At 32.6% G+C, this 20029-nt stretch overlaps 1 protein-coding gene across 1 annotated transcript; it reads left to right on the plus strand.

Moving 5' to 3' along the window:
• The first annotated feature begins 216 nt into the window (after positions 1–216).
• Positions 217–2476, plus strand: LOC144561836 (plant/protein (DUF668)). The gene is made up of 2 exons (XM_078310934.1): positions 217–410; positions 697–2476. The coding sequence occupies exon 2, from the start codon at positions 706–708 to the stop codon at positions 2314–2316; it is 1611 nt and encodes a 536-aa protein (XP_078167060.1). The 5' UTR covers positions 217–410; positions 697–705; the 3' UTR covers positions 2317–2476.
• The last annotated feature ends 17553 nt before the right edge of the window (positions 2477–20029 follow it).

The following is a 20029-nucleotide window of genomic DNA, read 5'->3' on the forward strand; positions in this document are numbered from 1 at the left end:
TTTTTTACCACTCCTACATGTGAATAATCCCTTAATAGAGGGGTACATTTGTAAAATTTGGCTAAAGATGTAGATGTAATGATACATTGTCTATAAAAGAGAAGAAAGTTTGTGCCCTTTTTCAAACGGCGAAGCTCTCAGCTGAGGTAGAGCCCATACGATACGATAACCCCTGTGCAAAATTTAAAGCTCGTATTAAACGCCTCCAACGAAGACACCAACTAATCTCCCCACTCCACTTCCCTCTCTCTCTCTCTCTCTCTCTCTCTCTCTCTCCTCGCACCCCAACTCCATTAAAAGCTTCTCCTCTTCCCCAATTTATTACTCTTTAATGCTGACAGCAACTAGCTCTATCCGTCTTTTCAACGGAGATCTATCTGAAGGAATTCAAGACGCCTTGAAAATTTTTGGTTCGTTCTCTCTCTCTTTCCCTTTCAATTAATTTATTTTATAAGATGACTAGAGTTCTCAATTCAATCCCAATTTGTTGAATTTTCTCCTAATTTGAGTTAGTCTCAGTTTCAAGCCTGGTAAAGTTCAAATCTTTTTCCAATGTTTTATTTTCCAAATAGATGCTTCTCCTTTGACTGGTACAAAGGACCCATGTTTGAATTCAAATCCAATCTAAGACCATTTTGTTTCCTACAGTGAATTATATATCTCACCATTTTTTTTGTTTTTCTCCTTCATCCATAGTAAAACAAGATGCGCACGATTCTCTCTCTAGACACCACCTCGAGCTCCAAAAAGAAGAAGAAAAGCCGTGCCTCAAGCAGGGACTCTTGCCCCATAGTAGGTATCTTATCCTTCGAACTAGCCAATGCAATGGCCCGTGTTGCGAGCCTGTACCGGTCATTGTCAGACTCAGACCTGGCCCACCTCCGTACTGGTGCACTTTCAGCACATGCAGTACGCCTCCTTGTCTCACCACATGAACCCTACCTCCTGGCACTAATTCTAGCCGAGAAGCTAGACGAGTTAAACCGGGCTGCTTCATTAACCTCCCGGCTTGGCCGACATCGCTGCACTCTTCCATGTTTACAAGGGTTTGAACACATTTATTCAGATCTCCTATCTCCAAACCCAATTTCACCATCATCAGAATTTCTTAAGTTAGACCCGGTTTCTCTTTTTCGAAAAATTGACCGACTAACAACATCTACAGTATCTCTCTACTCCGAGCTTGAATCTTTGACAGAGCTTGAACAGACAGCCAAAAAGTTGAACCAACCGGCCAATGAGGAAGCACGGCGAGTACTGGATAGCAAAATTCGGTGGCGAAGAAATGACATATGTCGCCTCAGAGATGCGTCCTTGTGGAACCGTACATACGATGAGGCAGTTTTGATACTTGCACGTGCAGTTTGTGCGGTTCACTCACGTCTCTGCCAGGTGTTTGGGGAAATACCAGTTGTGTTGGAGTGTTTATTTCCTGAACCAAAGAGGGAGAAGAGAAGAATCTCCGTCTCTGGCCAGATAATGCGGTCGGGTCTCCTCCCAATGGATTCTGGACCAATCAGGTTCGATCCTGTTTCCCCGATTGATTTCAAAAAAGATGGGCTCAGGTTGAACTGTGGAACCAGCCCAGGCCGTCTATTTCTGGATTGTTTGAGTTTGAGTAGCTCAGCTTCATGGAAAGATACTTGTGAGGAGAATTTTGAAGATGAAACCTGGTTTAGTCAAACCAAGACAGGCCCGCTAGTACCTTTCAGTGGTGTTCCATTTAGTGGTGACCCGGTTCAGACCAAGAGCGGTCGAATTGTGAATCGGGTTCGTTTTGGACCCAAAACCCAGCTAACCATGTTAGCTCCTCCTTCTACAATTGGTGGTTCTGGCCTCACTTTGCATTATGCGAACATAATAATTATAATAGAGAAGCTTCTCAAGTATCCCCATTTAGTAGGTGAAGAGGCTAGAGATGATCTATACCAAATGCTTCCTTCGAGCCTTAGACTTGGATTGCGAAAAAGCCTAAAGTCTTATGCAAAAAACATGGCGATTTATGATGCGTTCCTTGCGCATGATTGGAAGGAAACAGTGGAGAAAATACTTACATGGTTGGCACCTATGGCACATAATATGATAAGGTGGCAAACAGAGAGAAGTATTGAACAACAGCAGATTGTAACAAGGGGAAATGTTTTACTCTTGGAAACTTTACACTTTGCCGATAGAGAGAAGGTCGAATCAGTGATTTGCGAGCTGTTGGTCGGTTTAAATTACATATGTAGATATGAACAACAGCAAAATGCACTGTTGGATTGTTCAAGTAGTTTGGATTTTGACGATTGTGTGGAGTGGCAAATGCAATTGTGAGGCTGGGTGTAAATTGAAGAGAAAAAAAGGTGTTTGGTTTTGATTTTTTTTATCTCAATTCTTTTTCAAATTTCTGTTGTTTATTGAAGTATGAAAGATGATGAAGGAACATGGGTTTTGACCTGTTGAGTGTACATAATTCAATTTTAAGAGATATTATTATGGATTCATGCTTGCTAATTATGAATCTGTCTTTGTTTAGAACAAACTTTATTGACAATTATTTGTAGTAGTGGGCATGCACATGACATTCATTATGATTGATACCAATCAATAATTGTTGTAGTTATATGTCGTCTTGTTTGTTTGTATTATCTAATTATAACACTAAGTAGATTCTGCCCCTATAAAACTTGTTCTAGATAATCCAGTCTGCCTGGATTTCAGGCTGTACATAGTTGGTTGTCAGAAACCAAAATCAAAACCAAAACTGAATGTACTTTCCTACCGTGAGCTGCAGTCCCTGGTAAATTGGTAAGCTTTTATAACTTCATGATTTAAGTCACAACTATAGTAACATGGTTCATGATATATTCACGAATTATTCGTGTTTTATTTGGATTTTTGATGTTTCCGAACCGAACACCGAATAAAACACAAAAAAAAAAACATATAATACATTTTATTCACGAATTATTTGTGAAAAAAAATGCGGTTTTTTTTTTTTTTTGCTTTGTTGTGATACCGAATCATTCTCGAATTATACCTAAATTATTCTCAAATCACAAACTTTTGACAGCTGAGAGGGATGAGAGGGATGCAAGAACAATTTACAGCTGAAACATGATAGAAAAGAGCTCTTATATTCCTTTCTTACTTTTTTTTTAACATGCTTTGGTGAATGGTGACTAGTAATTTAATGGGCCAACTGGAAAGTGGGCCATGCTTTAAAGATTTATTACCACACCAAGGCCATGAGGGCCTACCATAATTCTAAAACTTGTTTTCTTTGCATGCGCCCTGTTCCCCAAATATACCGGTACCGCCATACAAGTGTCACGCTTGTAGATTTTTAATTTTCTCTCCAGTTAGGTGAACTCTAGAAAGCAGCAGTTCACTGTTCCGAACAAGGCCTTAAAGATGATATTTTTCTTTGTTTTAAGGTTCAGATCAACTGAATTTTTTTTTTCCTACGCGCACAGTAACTGTGCCGAACAAGGCCTTAAAGATGATATTTTACTTCTCGCTCATATTTTCATTTTCAAAGTTCAAATAGCCGATTCTAACCTTCCAACTTAAGATGTGCTTGGAGACCAAATTTTATATTTTTTGGAAATTATTTACTATTTTTTTTTCAGAATTTTTAAAAATCATAACTTTTCATTAAATAAAAAAATAATAAAACTGTAGCCCTTGACAATTGTAACATATCTGTTGCTGAATTTTTTTAATAAACCATAAATAATTAAATCAAATTTATGATACCAATATAATTGCTTTTTTTTTTAAAAAAAACCATAAGGACCGTATGATCCCTACGGTCTCCAAAATTGCATTTCTCCATACCGTAGGGACCATACGGTCTTACCTTTTTTTTCTTCAGTTTTTTCAATTTCTCGTATGACCAATGGTGTAAATGGGAAAAACTGAAAAAAGAAGAAGGTAAGACCGTATGGTCCCTACGGTCTCCATGTATATATATTTTTTTCACTGTGCAAGTGAATTTTAATTGGAGACCGACATATATATATAGTAAGGCTACCATGCATTGCAATGCATAGCTATTTTTGTGCATTGGACTATAAATCACCGGATTCAAAGTCCAAATGACCGATCCAAACCGTTCATCTTGTTCTCCATATTAATATGTGCTTGGAGACCAAATTTTATATTTTTTGGAATTGTTTAACTATCTATTAAGCCACTTTGAAAATCGCTGATCCAACGGTAACAGTAAAATCAAAAGGCACCGTTGGATTAGCGATTTTCAAAGTGGCTTAATAAATAGTAAAAAAATTCCAAAAAAATATAAAATTTGGTCTGCAAACACATATTAATATGGAGAACAAGATGAACGGTTTGGATCGGTCATTTGGACTTTGAATTCGGTGATTTATAGTCCAATGCACAAGAATGCCTATGCATTACAATATATGGTAGCCTTGCTCTCTCTCTCTCTCTCTCTCTATATATATATATATATATATATATATATAGAGAGAGAGAGAGAGAAAGAGATGGGCTATGGTGAGTTGCGAAGTAAAGCGACTATTTTACTTCACGCTCATACCTTGCGATTTTAAAGTTCAAAACGTCGATCCGAACCGTTCATCTTGTTCTCCATATTGAAATGTGCTTGGAGACCAAATTTTATATTTTTTGGAATTTTTTTACTATTTATTAAGCAATTTTGAAAGTCGCTGATCTGATGGTCCAGAAAATTTTACTGTTCACAGCAAAACAGCAATTTTCAAAAATGCTTAATAAATAGTAAAAAAATTCCAAAAAATGTAAAATTTGGTCTCCAAGCACATTTCAATATGGATTAAACATCTAATGGTTCGGATCGGTCGTTTGGACTTTCAAAATAAAAATACGACGTGAAGTAGAAACGTGTTTTACTTCTTAACTCACCGTAGCCCATCTCTCTCTCTCTCTCTCTCTATATATATATATATAGAGAGAGAGAGAGGTTGGCTAAGATCAAAGTGGTAGTTCCTGAGCTTTGGTGCTACCAATTTTTTTTTTAATTTTTAAATTTCAAAACGTCGATCCGAACCGTTCAAGTTGTTTTCCATATTAAATTGTGCTTGGAGACCAAATTTTACATTTTTTTTGAATTTTTTTACTATTTATTAAGTCACTTTGAAAACAGCTGATCCAACGGTGGCTTCTGATTTTACTGTTTTGTTAAGCCACCGTTGGATCAACGATTTTCAAAGTGGCTTAATAAATAGTAAAAAAAAATCAGAAAAATGTAAAATTTGGTCTCCAAGCACAATTTAATATGGAGAACAACTTGAATGGTTCGAATCGACGTTTTGAACTTTGAAAATTGAAAAACGAATTGGTAGCACCAAAGCTCAGGAACTACCACTTTGATCTTAGCCAACCTCTATATATATATATATATATATATATATATTTTTTTTTTTTTTTTTTTTTTTGATATAAATATCCATCCTCTTCCTTCCTCCAACCAACAGATGATTGATTTCTTCTTCTCGACCATTTTCACCATTTTTTATACTACTAAAAATAATTACACATAAACCATTTATTTATACTACATGCAAATAAATTACTACATAAACAATTTATTTATAGTACAATTACTACGTAAATCATTTATTTATACTACATGCAAACTATATGCAAATAAATTACTAGATAAAACATTTATTTATACTACAATTACTACATAAACTATTTATACTACTAAAAAAAATTACACATCAACCATTTTTTTAATACTATATGCAAATAAATTACTACATAAACTACTTTTTTATACTACAATTACAACATGAACCATTTATGAAAAAAATATATAGAGACCGAATGGTGCGTCAAATCTTGAGAAAAAAAAACATTATTGGGATCTTCTGTGGCAGAAATTGTGCAGCAATCGTGAAAAAATGAAAAAACTGAAAAAAAAGAAGAAGAAGGTAAGACCGTGTGGTCCCTACGGTCTGGAGAAATGCAATTTTGGAGACCGTAGGAACCATACGGTCCTTATGGTTTTTCAAAAAAAAAACAATCATATTGGTAATGTAAATTTCATTTAATTATTTATGGTTTATAAAAAAAATTCTCTGTTGCTGCTGTCCTAGACCAATGATAGATTACAGGAGAAAATAAGGCTGTACATTGAGATTCAGCTTTAATATGGCTCACAAAGTTGCTGCCTGAAGAATTTTTTTCATAAATAATAATTAATAAAACGAATTTTACGGAACCAATATGATTGATTTTTTTTTTTATCAAAAATCATAAGGATCGTGGGGTTCCCATGATCTGAATTTTTTTTTTAAAAAAAACAAAAAAAATTTCCAGACCGTGGGAATTTTTTTTTTATAAAACATAATTTTTTTTAAATTTTTTATTTTTTGTATTAAAATATTAGAAATGTTGAATATATTTCTTTGAAAATAGATGAAATACAATATAATTTGATTTATTAGAAAGACTGCAATAAATAACCCGGATCAATATTTTTCAGGTCGGGTTTTTTGCGGCTGTAAGAAAAATTAATATATTTCTTTATGTGTTATTAGAAAAAAAAATGCTTAGATTTTGAGTTATTGATCCCGGTTCAAAAGTCACTTCTAGGTAATCCAGAAAATATTGTGATCCTTCTAGGACATTTAATTTATAAAAAAGTTATATCTATTTTGAGAATTCTTTTTGAATAACAATCATTAAATAACTTAAAAGTTTTTGTTTTTTTTTTCAAAAATAGATACAACTTTTCATAAATTAAATGTACTAGAATGATCACAATATTTTCTGGATTACCTAGAAGTGACTTTTGAACCGGGATTAATAACTAAGAATCTAAGCATTTTTATTTTTTTCTAATAACACATAAAGAAATATATTAATTTTTCTTACAGCCGCGAAAAACCCGACCTGAAAAATATTGATCCGGGTTATTTGTTGCAGTCTTTCTGTTACATTCTGAAATTTTAAAACATGATTAAAATTCTTAATCAATCATTTGGTTTAAATAAAAAGTTTAATTAATTTAAACGATCGTTCAGAAAACTTCTGACCGACTAAAACGAAACTAAAATTTCGAAATATAAAGGAAGTATGAAATTATGTATATTAAAAGTTAGAGTTAAACATAAAATAAAATATAGCACTATAGATAAATTGTGACTATTCGGTAAATTCATAACTTAGAAAAATTTGTTACGAGTTCATGGAATTTTAGAAAAGGAAATAAATTGACTCGTTAAGTAATTGACCTAGTTGAACTCTAGATTTAAAATATAACAATACGAATTATTTGTACACATAAATTATGAAATTTATAAATCTTGTTTATTAATGAATTATAGGAGTTTAATCAAATAAATATATATATATATATAAATAGAGATGTACAATTAATACCAAATGATTTGAATATTAGAATAGAGAAATAAAAGTACAAAATATTCATACGAAATTAATTGCAAAATTTTACGAAACTTCGATTCGAACTTATAAAAGAAACAGACTTTAAAACCAATATAAAGAAACAATGTTAAATTCTGAATTGTTTAGACCATTTGATTCATCTAGCACGGATCTTAAATGCTACAAATTAAGTGTTGGAATTTTATTAGCCACCCGTCCCACCCAGCACGAATCTTAAAGCAACCCATTTAATATCCCACCCTCTCCCTTCTCTCTTTCTCTCCTCTCCCTCCCAACCCGTGACAGACCCAGCCCCCCCTCCCCACCCGTCCCCTTCCCTCCCTGTTACGCCAAAGGAAAGGAAAAAAAAGAGAGGGGCTCCGCCCCCTCCGCCCCATCCCGTCGCCGGCTAGCCGCCCACGCTCACACCCACGCCCCCCCCCTCTCCTCTCTCTCTCCTTCTCGGTTTGGGAAACCCCAAACCCGCCCCCTCCCCACTCTTCTACACCGAAAACAGGGCCCCGCCCCTCCCCTTCCGCCGCTGCCACGGCCAGCAGCCGCCGCCCCCACTCTCTCCTCTCTTTCCTTCTCGGTCTGACCCAGCAGACCCGCCCGAAGCCCCTGCCCCTCCTCCTCTTTTCCCGCCTCCCCTCCTCTCCCGTGAAACCCTAGAAACTAGGGTTTAGGCGGGGTGCTGCCCCGGTGTTGGCTTGGTGCCGTGATGGTGATGGCTTGGTGTTGCTATGGTGCTCGCTTGTGCTCGAGTAAGATGGCCGCAAGGCGAGACGAAACCCTCGGAACCGATCCCTTGTTTCGACCTTTTCTTTTTCGGTTAATTTCTAAAATTCTTGATTTGTGTTTTGATGAATCGATTAATGTCGTAGCACTTGAATTGACTAATTATCGAAGGACGGGTTGTTGATTTTCCCGACTCGATCGAATTGCTCGAATAAATTAAGTATAAGGGGCTATGTTGCAAATGATTTTTATTAAGGGTCGGAATTGTAAAATGTATGACCATAGTGATTTGTATGAATTAAAGGGGCTAAAATATTGAAATGAATATGACATGATGTGTATGTGTAAATAGAATTGGATTTCGGCTTTGAGAATTAAAATAATGGAATTGGAGTAAATTGTGAATTGTTAATTAGAGGCTTAAACCTTTGCTAAAATTTGGTCCTTTAATTAAAGTAAGTAGATGTGATGATTTTAAAAATTACTAGGATCAAATTGCAAATGTTTAGAGTAAAGCGGTATAATTGCAAAGCAGACGCCATTGTGGGAAATTTATATTGATTGAGGACCAATATGAAAAAGATGTGAATTTATATGGAATGATGGCCGTGACTTTATTGTTGGGCTATACTTGAATTAAAATGAAATAGTTTAAATAACTTTGCCTTTGAATTGGTTTGATTAACGACATGATATATATATATTTGTGCATACTTGGGTCCAATGCTAGAATGTAAAAGAAACTGAAATTTGATTTAGCTTTTAAATAAGATTATGATAAGGAAAGTATAAAGAAAATAATATCACTCAAGTACGCAGATAAATTGTCGAACAATGATTTAAATTAAGTATACGTATAATATAGGTGTAGCCTCGGTCGAGCAAGATATCGCGAGGTGATTCGAGATGTCTGATCCTTAAATTAAGCGGTACGCTCGTCATAATCAGGTGCGGGATTCTTGGACTTGTTTGATACTTTATTTTCAGGAATTAAACTGTGTTTTCGTTTGTCATGTTGAATATCATTGATTGCATCACTGAATTGCGTAGAGCATTTGCATAGCCCAATTAAATTAAACTCGAATTGATCTGAATTGAATGATTTGCATGCTGGTATGGTTATAGGTTATGTTGATCTATTGTGATCTGATTTTGATTGAAAGTCACCACGAGCTGTGTATGTGAATGTATGTGAATGGATTTACGAAGTTAAGCACTTGGATCCAATGAATTTGCCAAGTCGGGGCTGTATGCTGACTTGGATTCCCAGGATCCTAAATGGCCTTAGGTGAACGGCCCTCGATATTCCCAGTACCGGTTGGGACGAGGGAGGGTGATTATGTTATGAGATGTGTGATTGGAAATCGTGGGTGACATGTGTAACGTCTATGGCTCGGTGGCATTTTCCTACGTGTTAATGCATTTGAAAGGTCAATTGAATATTACGACTATTGGAATGATTCCAAAGTGGATTTTCTTTATATGATTCGAACCAGACCTTAATAAACTGTTAAGCCAAGCGATTGCAGATGGGTGTCAGATAAAGGGTCCAGCGGTTGGCCATCTGTAGGTGTCAGTAACCCTACAGATGTGGGTTTGATAAAGGTTCAGCTCGAAAGAACATCTGTAATTGCTACAAGCCCTAATGAACTGAGTTATGAATCGAGTTAAGCCAAAGTATATGTTGTGTTTGAAATTCATCTTGGAAATTCCGTAAACTGTGTTTCAGGTTGATTCATTGTTGTCGAGCATCGGTATTATGTTATTTATGATTATACATATATCTGTTTGAACTGTTATTGGTTTGGGTTTCATTTTTGAATATAGAGTTTGATTGCAAGTCCAATAATTCAACTGTGGCAAATTCGCACTGAGAATTTATTCTCACCCCCACCCTCTTGATTATTTTCAGGTTTGTTACTCGGACGCAGCAGATGAGGATATTGGCAATGCATATAAAAGATCCACTGCCTTGCGTGTATATGTGACGCTTGATTTATACACGCGGCAGGCTGTCAGACCCGGTGGATTTGGGGTGTGACACTTTCTAATAAATCAAATTATATTGTATTTCATCTATTTTCAAAGAAATATATTCAACATTTCTAATTTTTTAATACAAAAATAAAAAAATTTAAAAAAACTCTGTTTTATAAAAATAAAAATAAAAAAATAAAAAAATTGAGACCTTGGGAACCCCACGGTCCTTATGCTTTTTGAAAAAAAAAAATAATCATATTGGTTCCGTAACATTAATTTTTTTAATTATGATTTATGAAAAAAATTCCTGCCTGAAGGTACATTTCTGATGCATATGTAGCTTGATGTTACATTATATATCTCCTGTTTACATGCAGTGTCTCGTGCAGGGTAAAATAGTATTTGTTTTGATTGTCATATCATGATATCAACATGCGGATTATTACAGTGTCATTAAAAAACTCAACATTTTTGTCCAGATTTGGTTGCCTGGGGTTGCAGTAATCCAAGAGCATATGCATTGCTTTACAGAGAGGAAGTGACGCTAGGAAAAGAGACCGTCTCGTAATTAGAGGTCATAATCAGTTTGATTTTTTTTTTCTTAATTATCGAGTTGGGTCTGTTTGAACAGGATCACCTGCCCTCTGTGGATAGAAAATTTTTACCCCTAAAGTCAATGACACTGTCACACATGAGTTCAAAATGAATTTTGACATTTAAATATTTGATATATTTTTGTTTCAAAACCTATCTTGAATTCACATATCAGTGATTTTATGCGGTTCCATTGGATGAGGTGGAGTAGCTTAATTAATTATCCTTTTATTAAAGTCTCTCTCTCTCTCTACTCTGATGGTGTCTTTTATTTTTCTTTTGAAAAGATGTCCTTTTGTTGCTTAGTTAAACTGCAAGGACTGTTTAACCAGAATATCTTTTTCTTCTCTCTCTCTCACCTTTTGTTATTTTTTTTTTTTTCCTTTTATGCTTTATTAGGTGCAATAACTCTCAATACTGCATCAAGAATCCAGAGTCCCCACTTCTCTGAAAATCAAACCAAATTCTGATTTATACAATTTATTATTACCTACTTTAGGTAACATATTTTAAACTTTCTCATCTTGAATTATTTTCCCTCGTCATTTACAATACCTCTGAGCTACTCTTATTGCTATCCTCTGAGTTTGTTTGACAAATTAAAAGAACATCATAAATTTATTTCCTAGTACAAATAAGACATCAGATTGAAATGTCTTCCCATAAAAGCTGTACCATCCCATCACCCTATGGAACTGGAAGTCTGGAATGAATTTATCACCTGAGGTAACTCAAATTTTGAGGTTCCATCCGGGTAGTACAATTTATTTTGACACAAATGATTAAATTTTTTAAGCCTCATGACCACAACCTTTTATATGGAAGCCGGGTGTGTCTGACGAATTCGTATCCTCTGAGATATCTCAAACTTTGCGTGACTTTATGGAAAATCCCAACCGTTTAAATACGCTCTGCACGAATCTCAAAGCACACAAATACTGACTCTACATCACCCCGAATAGGCACCGGACACGTCGGTCACGCAAAAGTTGAGATATCTCAGAGGATACGCACTCGTGTCTGACGGGGTATTGGTCCACTCGGAATTCGATTCAAAATATATGTGTGTTTGATCCGCACAAATATTAAAGTGAAATGCACGAATATTGAAGCTACGTGGACGATTCCGAGCGGACATCGAACTGATTTTAGTCTAATGCCCATCAAATGCCCGCTCCGCTTTTATATAAATAAATCAAAATTTGAATTGTTTTGTAAAAATTGAATCTTAAACAATAAATGTGATCTGTTAATCTTATTTTATTTCTAAAATAATACATTCACGTTAATATTATAAATATGAATTTCTTAAATAGTTGATTTTTCCTATCTATGATCTTGTACAGAACAAATTGGAAGTTTTATTAATTTTTAAGTGAGCGCATAAGCGCATTACTTTACAAAAATAATTTGTTAGATATCAGAACAAAGGTTCACAAATATGTTGTTTGAGGTTCCAAATTTGAATATATAAATATAATGTGAAAAAAAAAGGTTATGGTCATAATGAGCCACCAAAATTGTGGTTACTGGGAATCCTTCTCTTTAAATTTTAAACTAAGATATATAGATCAAGTTAAAGTTCCTTTAGTAAAGGATTCAAGATGTCATTTATATTGTTTTTTTTACATAATTGGACGGTCCGGATTAAATAACGGTACGGCTCTACTATTAAAATAAGAGGAGAGTTCAAATTCTTTCATTTTTTGTGTCTCCATCATCTTTCATTTTTAAAAACTTTAATAACTCAAAACTTAAAATTTTAAAGTCAAAATAAAAAATTATGACATTTTAAGTTTGTTTTGATTGTCGCTTCTAAAAATGATATTAAATTGTTGTCATCAAGAAAATGATATTGGAAAATCAACAAACTTGAAATGTCATAATTTTTTATTTTGACTTTTAAATTTTAAGTTTTGAGCTATTAAAGTTGTCATCAATAACATTTGATGATTATAAAATTCAACAATTCATCAAATGATATAAAAATCAACAATTCAACATTTGAAAAGTAAAACTTAAAATTCAACATTTTTTTGTATATTTTTCAAGAAGAAACTTGTTGAATGTTATAACATTTCAAATGTCATATTTTTCAATAACATATCATTTGATGAATTGTTGAATTGTTGGATAATTTCTAGAAGTTGATTTTTCAACTTATTAATTCACATATAAACAAAATTGAAATGCGATAATTTTTTATGAACACATAGAGAAAATAACACAGATCACATCTAACATGCATAATCAATATTGGATAATTGTGGTAACAACTAAATGACAACTAATCTAAGTCTATACTTTTTATCAATGACGCAAATAAGAAGAAAAAAAATGATCTAAAAAGTAACATTATTTAATAGTTCATACTTCATAGTATTACATATTATAATAGATGAAGAACAATTAATTTTTATAAGGTAAATGAAGTAAGTATAGATATTTAAATATTTTATATATTATAATAATAATCAAAATCAGCTTTCAATTGAAACAAATGATAATAATTTTACAAATGAGAAAATAAATTACAAATAAAAACAAAAGCACATAGTTTGATTTAGCATACTTATTGTAGAAGACCGTGTAGCATTAGAAATAAGAATAGAAGTACAAAAGCTCATATAAATTGTAAAAAAAAAGCCCATGTAGCATAGCGGTAATAGCAGTTAGCTATTACATCTATAGCGGTCGTAGCTGAGTTAGCGCACTTTTATCTTATAGCTTAGCATTTATGGTCCGGAAAAGCTATAGCGCCGCTATAACTAGCTATTTAGAACACTGGTTATACCATTTTATAGTGACATATTTTGATACCATATGTTTATAAGTTTAAACTGTCGATTCGAACCGTTCAACACGATATCCATATTAAAATGTGATTGTAGACCAAAATTTATATTTTTTTGAATATTTTTAGTATTTATTAATATGTGTACAAAATTGTTGTTTACAAACAATTTTGGACAATTGAAAAACAACGATTTTCAAAATATTTAAAAAAATAGTAAATAATTTTCAAAAAATATAAAATTTGGTCTTCAAGAACATGTTAAAATGAATATCATGTTGAACGGTACAGATCAACTGTTTATAATTAAATCCCTCCTCTTTCTTAATACTATTCATAACAATATTAATATCTCAATTTTTAATACTAACATTGAAGAAAGTGCCACATATCACAAAATTAATGATGTAGATTTTATTTCAATTTTATATTTTTTCCCTACGATTCAAGCTTCAAGAAAATAGATTAATATGGATGTGCGAAATAGAGGAATACATAAAATGAATATATTTTTTTTATTTAAATCTAACTTTTAGTCTTTATGGTATATTGAAGTTCTTAAGCAATGTTTAAACGCTAGGGGTGCAAACGGATCGGATACGCATCGATAGTGGTAAAACTATATCCGTATCCGCTTTTAATTTTCAGATACGGATCGGATATTAGACGAATACATACGGATACGGATCGGATATCGGATATCGGATATCGGATATCCGTAGATATATACATAAATATTTTCATAACTTATGATAAACTATATGGTATATACCTATTATTTGGATACGGGTAATTAAAATTCAAAACTATATTTGTATCTGTATCCGCACGGATATTCGAATATCGGATATCCCTATCTAATTTTCGAATATGGATACGGATACGGTCGGATAATATCCAACCCATTTGCACCCCTATTAAACGCACTTCTCAGTAGCCATTGAGGTATTAAGATAACTTTTGAAAAGCCGAAATTTTTTTTTATACCCTAATCACGAAAAGAAAATAAACCAAAACACTCCAGATTCTGAGGAATTCGAAAAATACTCAGGCCACCAAGTCATTATACGGCTTCAAAGACTGAGAGGTGTCATATGCCCCTCGGCCTCTAATCTAGGGGCCTCCAAATGATTATGTGGCCCATTTGTTTTTTTGTCATTTTGTTTTGTAAATGACATAAAATATTTTGACTGGAATATCAAAAATGTTTGTTCGGTCAGAAGTGGCACAAATATCAATAATTTTTGGAGTGTGTGCAGAATCATTTTGGATGAGAATTGAAGATGAAATGGGGGATTTTTTTAGGGTATATATTTGAAAAAATCAATAAAAAAAAGGAAAACATGTTGATTACAAAAAATTTAGTGTTTTATAGTTTTATTATTTAGTGTTTTATATTTTATTATGTTTTATGTTTGTAGTTAGCTTATTATGTTTTATGTTTTAGTTTTTAGTTAGCTTATTATGTTTTATGATTTATCGGGCTTATTATGTTTTATTATGTTTTATGTTTTATGTTTTATTTTGTTTTATTATGTTTTATTATGTTTTAGTTTTAGTTTTGGGTTGAACTATGTTTTATGATAGTATTCGTACAATAAAAAAATATTAAACAATTTTAGAAAAAAAAAACACTAAAAAAATAAGAAAAAAAAAATACTTCAAAATAAGATGTTTTGCTAAGGAAACCAGAAGTGCAAAGTTGGACCCCGGATGAAACATTCATCGGTTGGGGCTATTTTTGCGAGCTTATATCTCACGTTCTGTTTAGAGATTCTGCATGAAACTTGGCAGTGCTGTTCTCACGATTGGTGTCTCAAAAAAACATCAGAATTTTCAAAAAAATCGTTTGGTGCCTCAAAAATTCAGTTTAAAATTTTCGTTTGGTGCCGCAATATTTGAGAGCCGATATCTCACGACCTGTTCGGAGATTTTATATAAAACTTCACAGTCCTGTTCTACTGTGTCAAGACTGCATGTCGGTCAATTTTCACAATTTTTCAAGGTCGTTTGCTATGTTAACCAGAGGTGCAAAATTGGGCTGAGAATGAAATATTCAGCAGTTCGGGCAATATTTGAGAGCCGATATCTCACGACCTGTTCGGAGATTTTGTATGAAACTTCACAGTCCTGTTCTACCGTGTCAAGAATGCATGTCGGTCAATTTTCAGAATTTGTCAAGGTCCTTTGCTATGTTAACTAGAGGTGCAAAATTGGGCTGAGAATGAAATATTCAGCAGTTCGGGCAATATTTGAGAGCCGATATCTCACGACCTTGTTCGGAGATTTTGTATGAAACTTCACAGTCCTGTTCTACCGTGTCAAGACTGCATGTCGGTCAATTTTCACAATTTTTCAAGGTCCTTTGCTATGTTAACCAGAGGTGCAAAATTGGGCTGAGAATGAAATATTCAGCAGTTCGGGCAATATTTGAGAGCCGATATCTCACGACCTTGTTCGGAGATTTTGTATGAAACTTCACAGTCTTGTTCTACCATCTCAAGACTGCATGTCGGTAAATTTTCACAATTTTTCAAGGTCGTTTGCTATGTTAATCAGAGGTGCAAAGTTGAGTTTCCTAAAAAAAAAAAAAAAAAATAATAATAATAATTAAATTCTCGGACCGCCGAATTTATTGGCGGTTTGGAATTTTAATTCCGGACCGCCGAATTTTGGGGCGGTTAGGAATTAAAATTCCGGACTGCCGAATTTTGAGGCGGTTTGGGCATTTTTAAAATTTTTTCAAAAACCTGGTTATTATTAATAATTTAATTTTTCTTTGGGGTATTTTTAAAAAAATCGGGAAGCCGGGTGTGTCTGACGAATTCGTATCCTCTGAGATATCTCAAACTTTGCGTGACTTTATGGAAAATCCCAACCGTTTAAATATGCTCTGCACGAATCTCAAAGCACACATAATACTGACTCTACATCACCCCGAATAGGCACCGGACACGTCGGTCACGCAAAAGTTGAGATATCTCAGAGGATACGCACTCGTGACTGACGGGGTATTGGTCCACTCGGAATTCGATTCAAAATATATGTGTGTTTGATCCGCACAAATATTAAAGTGAAATGCACGAATATTGAAGCTACGTGGACGATTCCGAGCGGACATCGAACTGATTTGAGTCTAATGCCCATCAAATGCCCGCTCCGCTTTTATATAAATAAATCAAAATTTGAATTGTTTTGTAAAAATTGAATCTTAAACAATAAATGTGATCTGTTAATCTTATTTTATTTCTAAAATAATACATTCACGTTAATATTATAAATATGAATTTCTTAAATAGTTGATTTTTCCTATCTATGATCTTGTACAGAACAAATTGGAAGTTTTATTAATTTTTAAGTGAGCGCATAAGCGCATTACTTTACAAAAATAATTTGTTAGATATCAGAACAAAGGTTCACAAATATGTTGTTTGAGGTTCCAAATTTGAATATATAAATACAATGTGAAAAAAAAGGTTATGGTCATAATGAGCCACCAAAATTGTGGTTACTGGGAATCCTTCTCTTTAAATTTTAAACTAAGATATATAGATCAAGTTAAAGTTCCTTTAGTAAAGGATTCAAGATGTCATTTATATTGTTTTTTTTACATAATTGGACGGTCCGGATTAAATAACGGTACGGCTCTACTATTAAAATAAGAGGAGAGTTCAAATTCTTTCATTTTTTGTGTCTCCATCATCTTTCATTTTTAAAAACTTTAATAACTCAAAACTTAAAATTTAAAAGTCAAAATAAAAAATTATGACATTTTAAGTTTGTTTTGGTTGTCGCTTCTAAAAATGATATTAAATTGTTGTCATCAAGAAAATGATATTGGAAAATCAACAAACTTGAAATGTCATAATTTTTTATTTTGACTTTTAAATTTTAAGTTTTGAGCTATTAAAGTTGTCATCAATAACATTTGATGATTATAAAATTCAACAATTCATCAAATGATATAAAAATCAACAATTCAACATTTGAAAAGTAAAACTTAAAATTCAACATTTTTTTGTATATTTTTCAAGAAGAAACTTGTTGAATGTTATAACATTTCAAATGTCATATTTTTCAATAACATATCATTTGATGAATTGTTGAATTGTTGGATAATTTCTAGAAGTTGATTTTTCAACTTATTAATTCACATATAAACAAAATTGAAATGCGATAATTTTTTATGAACACATAGAGAAAATAACACAGATCACATCTAACATGCATAATCAATATTGGATAATTGTGGTAACAACTAAATGACAACTAATCTAAGTCTATACTTTTTATCAATGACGCAAATAAGAAGAAAAAAAATGATCTAAAAAGTAACATTATTTAATAGTTCATACTTCATAGTATTACATATTATAATAGATGAAGAACAATTAATTTTTATAAGGTAAATGAAGTAAGTATAGATATTTAAATATTTTATATATTATAATAATAATCAAAATCAGCTTTCAATTGAAACAAATGATAATAATTTTACAAATGAGAAAATAAATTACAAATAAAAACAAAAGCACATAGTTTGATTTAGCATACTTATTGTAGAAGACCGTGTAGCATTAGAAATAAGAATAGAAGTACAAAAGCTCATATAAATTGCAAAAAAAAGCCCATGTAGCATAGCGGTAATAGCAGTTAGCTATTACATCTATAGCGGTCGTAGCTGAGTTAGCGCACTTTTATCTTATAGCTTAGCATTTATGGTCCGGAAAAGCTATAGCGCCGCTATAACTAGCTATTTAGAACACTGGTTATACCATTTTATAGTGACATATTTTGATACCATATGTTTATAAGTTTAAACTGTCGATTCGAACCGTTCAACACGATATCCATATTAAAATGTGATTGTAGACCAAAATTTATATTTTTTTGAATATTTTTAGTATTTATTAATATGTGTACAAAATTGTTGTTTACAAACAATTTTGGACAATTGAAAAACAACGATTTTCAAAATATTTAAAAAAATAGTAAATAATTTTCAAAAAATATAAAATTTGGTCTTCAAGAACATGTTAAAATGAATATCATGTTGAACGGTACAGATCAACTGTTTATAATTAAATCCCTCCTCTTTCTTAATACTATTCATAACAATATTAATATCTCAATTTTTAATACTAACATTGAAGAAAGTGCCACATATCACAAAATTAATGATGTAGATTTTATTTCAATTTTATATTTTTTCCCTACGATTCAAGCTTCAAGAAAATAGATTAATATGGATGTGCGAAATAGAGGAATACATAAAATGAATATATTTTTTTTATTTAAATCTAACTTTTAGTCTTTATGGTATATTGAAGTTCTTAAGCAATGTTTAAACGCTAGGGGTGCAAACGGATCGGATACGCATCGATAGTGGTAAAACTATATCCGTATCCGCTTTTAATTTTCAGATACGGATCGGATATTAGACGAATACATACGGATTCGGATATCGGATATCGGATATCGGATATCCGTAGATATATACATAAATATTTTCATAACTTATGATAAACTATATGGTATATACCTATTATTTGGATACGGGTAATTAAAATTCAAAACTATATTTGTATCTGTATCCGCACGGATATTCGAATATCGGATATCCCTATCTAATTTTCGAATATGGATACGGATACGGTCGGATAATATCCAACCCATTTGCACCCCTATTAAACGCACTTCTCAGTAGCCATTGAGGTATTAAGATAACTTTTGAAAAGCCGAAATTTTTTTTTATACCCTAATCACGAAAAGAAAATAAACCAAAACACTCCAGATTCTGAGGAATTCGAAAAATACTCAGGCCACCAAGTCATTATACGGCTTCAAAGACTGAGAGGTGTCATATGCCCCTCGGCCTCTAATCTAGGGGCCTCCAAATGATTATGTGGCCCATTTGTTTTTTTGTCATTTTGTTTTGTAAATGACATAAAATATTTTGACTGGAATATCAAAAATGTTTGTTCGGTCAGAAGTGGCACAAATATCAATAATTTTTGGAGTGTGTGCAGAATCATTTTGGATGAGAATTGAAGATGAAATGGGGGATTTTTTTAGGGTATATATTTGAAAAAATCAATAAAAAAAAGGAAAACATGTTGATTACAAAAAATTTAATAATAACAAGAAGTCTTATTGTCTGATTTTTTATTTATTTTTTATATTATTCTTGAACTTAAAATATTTTATTAATAAAGATTAAGAATTGGTGAATCAAAATTTCATAAAGAAAAATATCAATTAACAATTTAATATCTTATAAAACATATATATCAATATGCATGGATAATACCTTTTCTTTCACTTCCAGTTCGGATATCCATAGGGCTTGGACTTTAACTTATTCCGACATCAATAAAAAATATTCGTTGTATATGGGCTTTTCTAAAGAACTAAAAACAAATGAGGCCGCATAATCATTGGGCGACCACAGTCTTTGGGGCAGCAGGGGCATTTAGTGGCCTGAATATTTCTCAAATTTCCCATAATCCAGAGTGATTTGGTTTATTTTTTTTATTTTAG

The sequence above is a fragment of the Carex rostrata genome, chromosome 11 (genome assembly GCF_964058835.1).
Source record: "Carex rostrata chromosome 11, lpCarRost1.2, whole genome shotgun sequence".
Lineage (NCBI taxonomy): Eukaryota > Viridiplantae > Streptophyta > Magnoliopsida > Poales > Cyperaceae > Carex > Carex rostrata.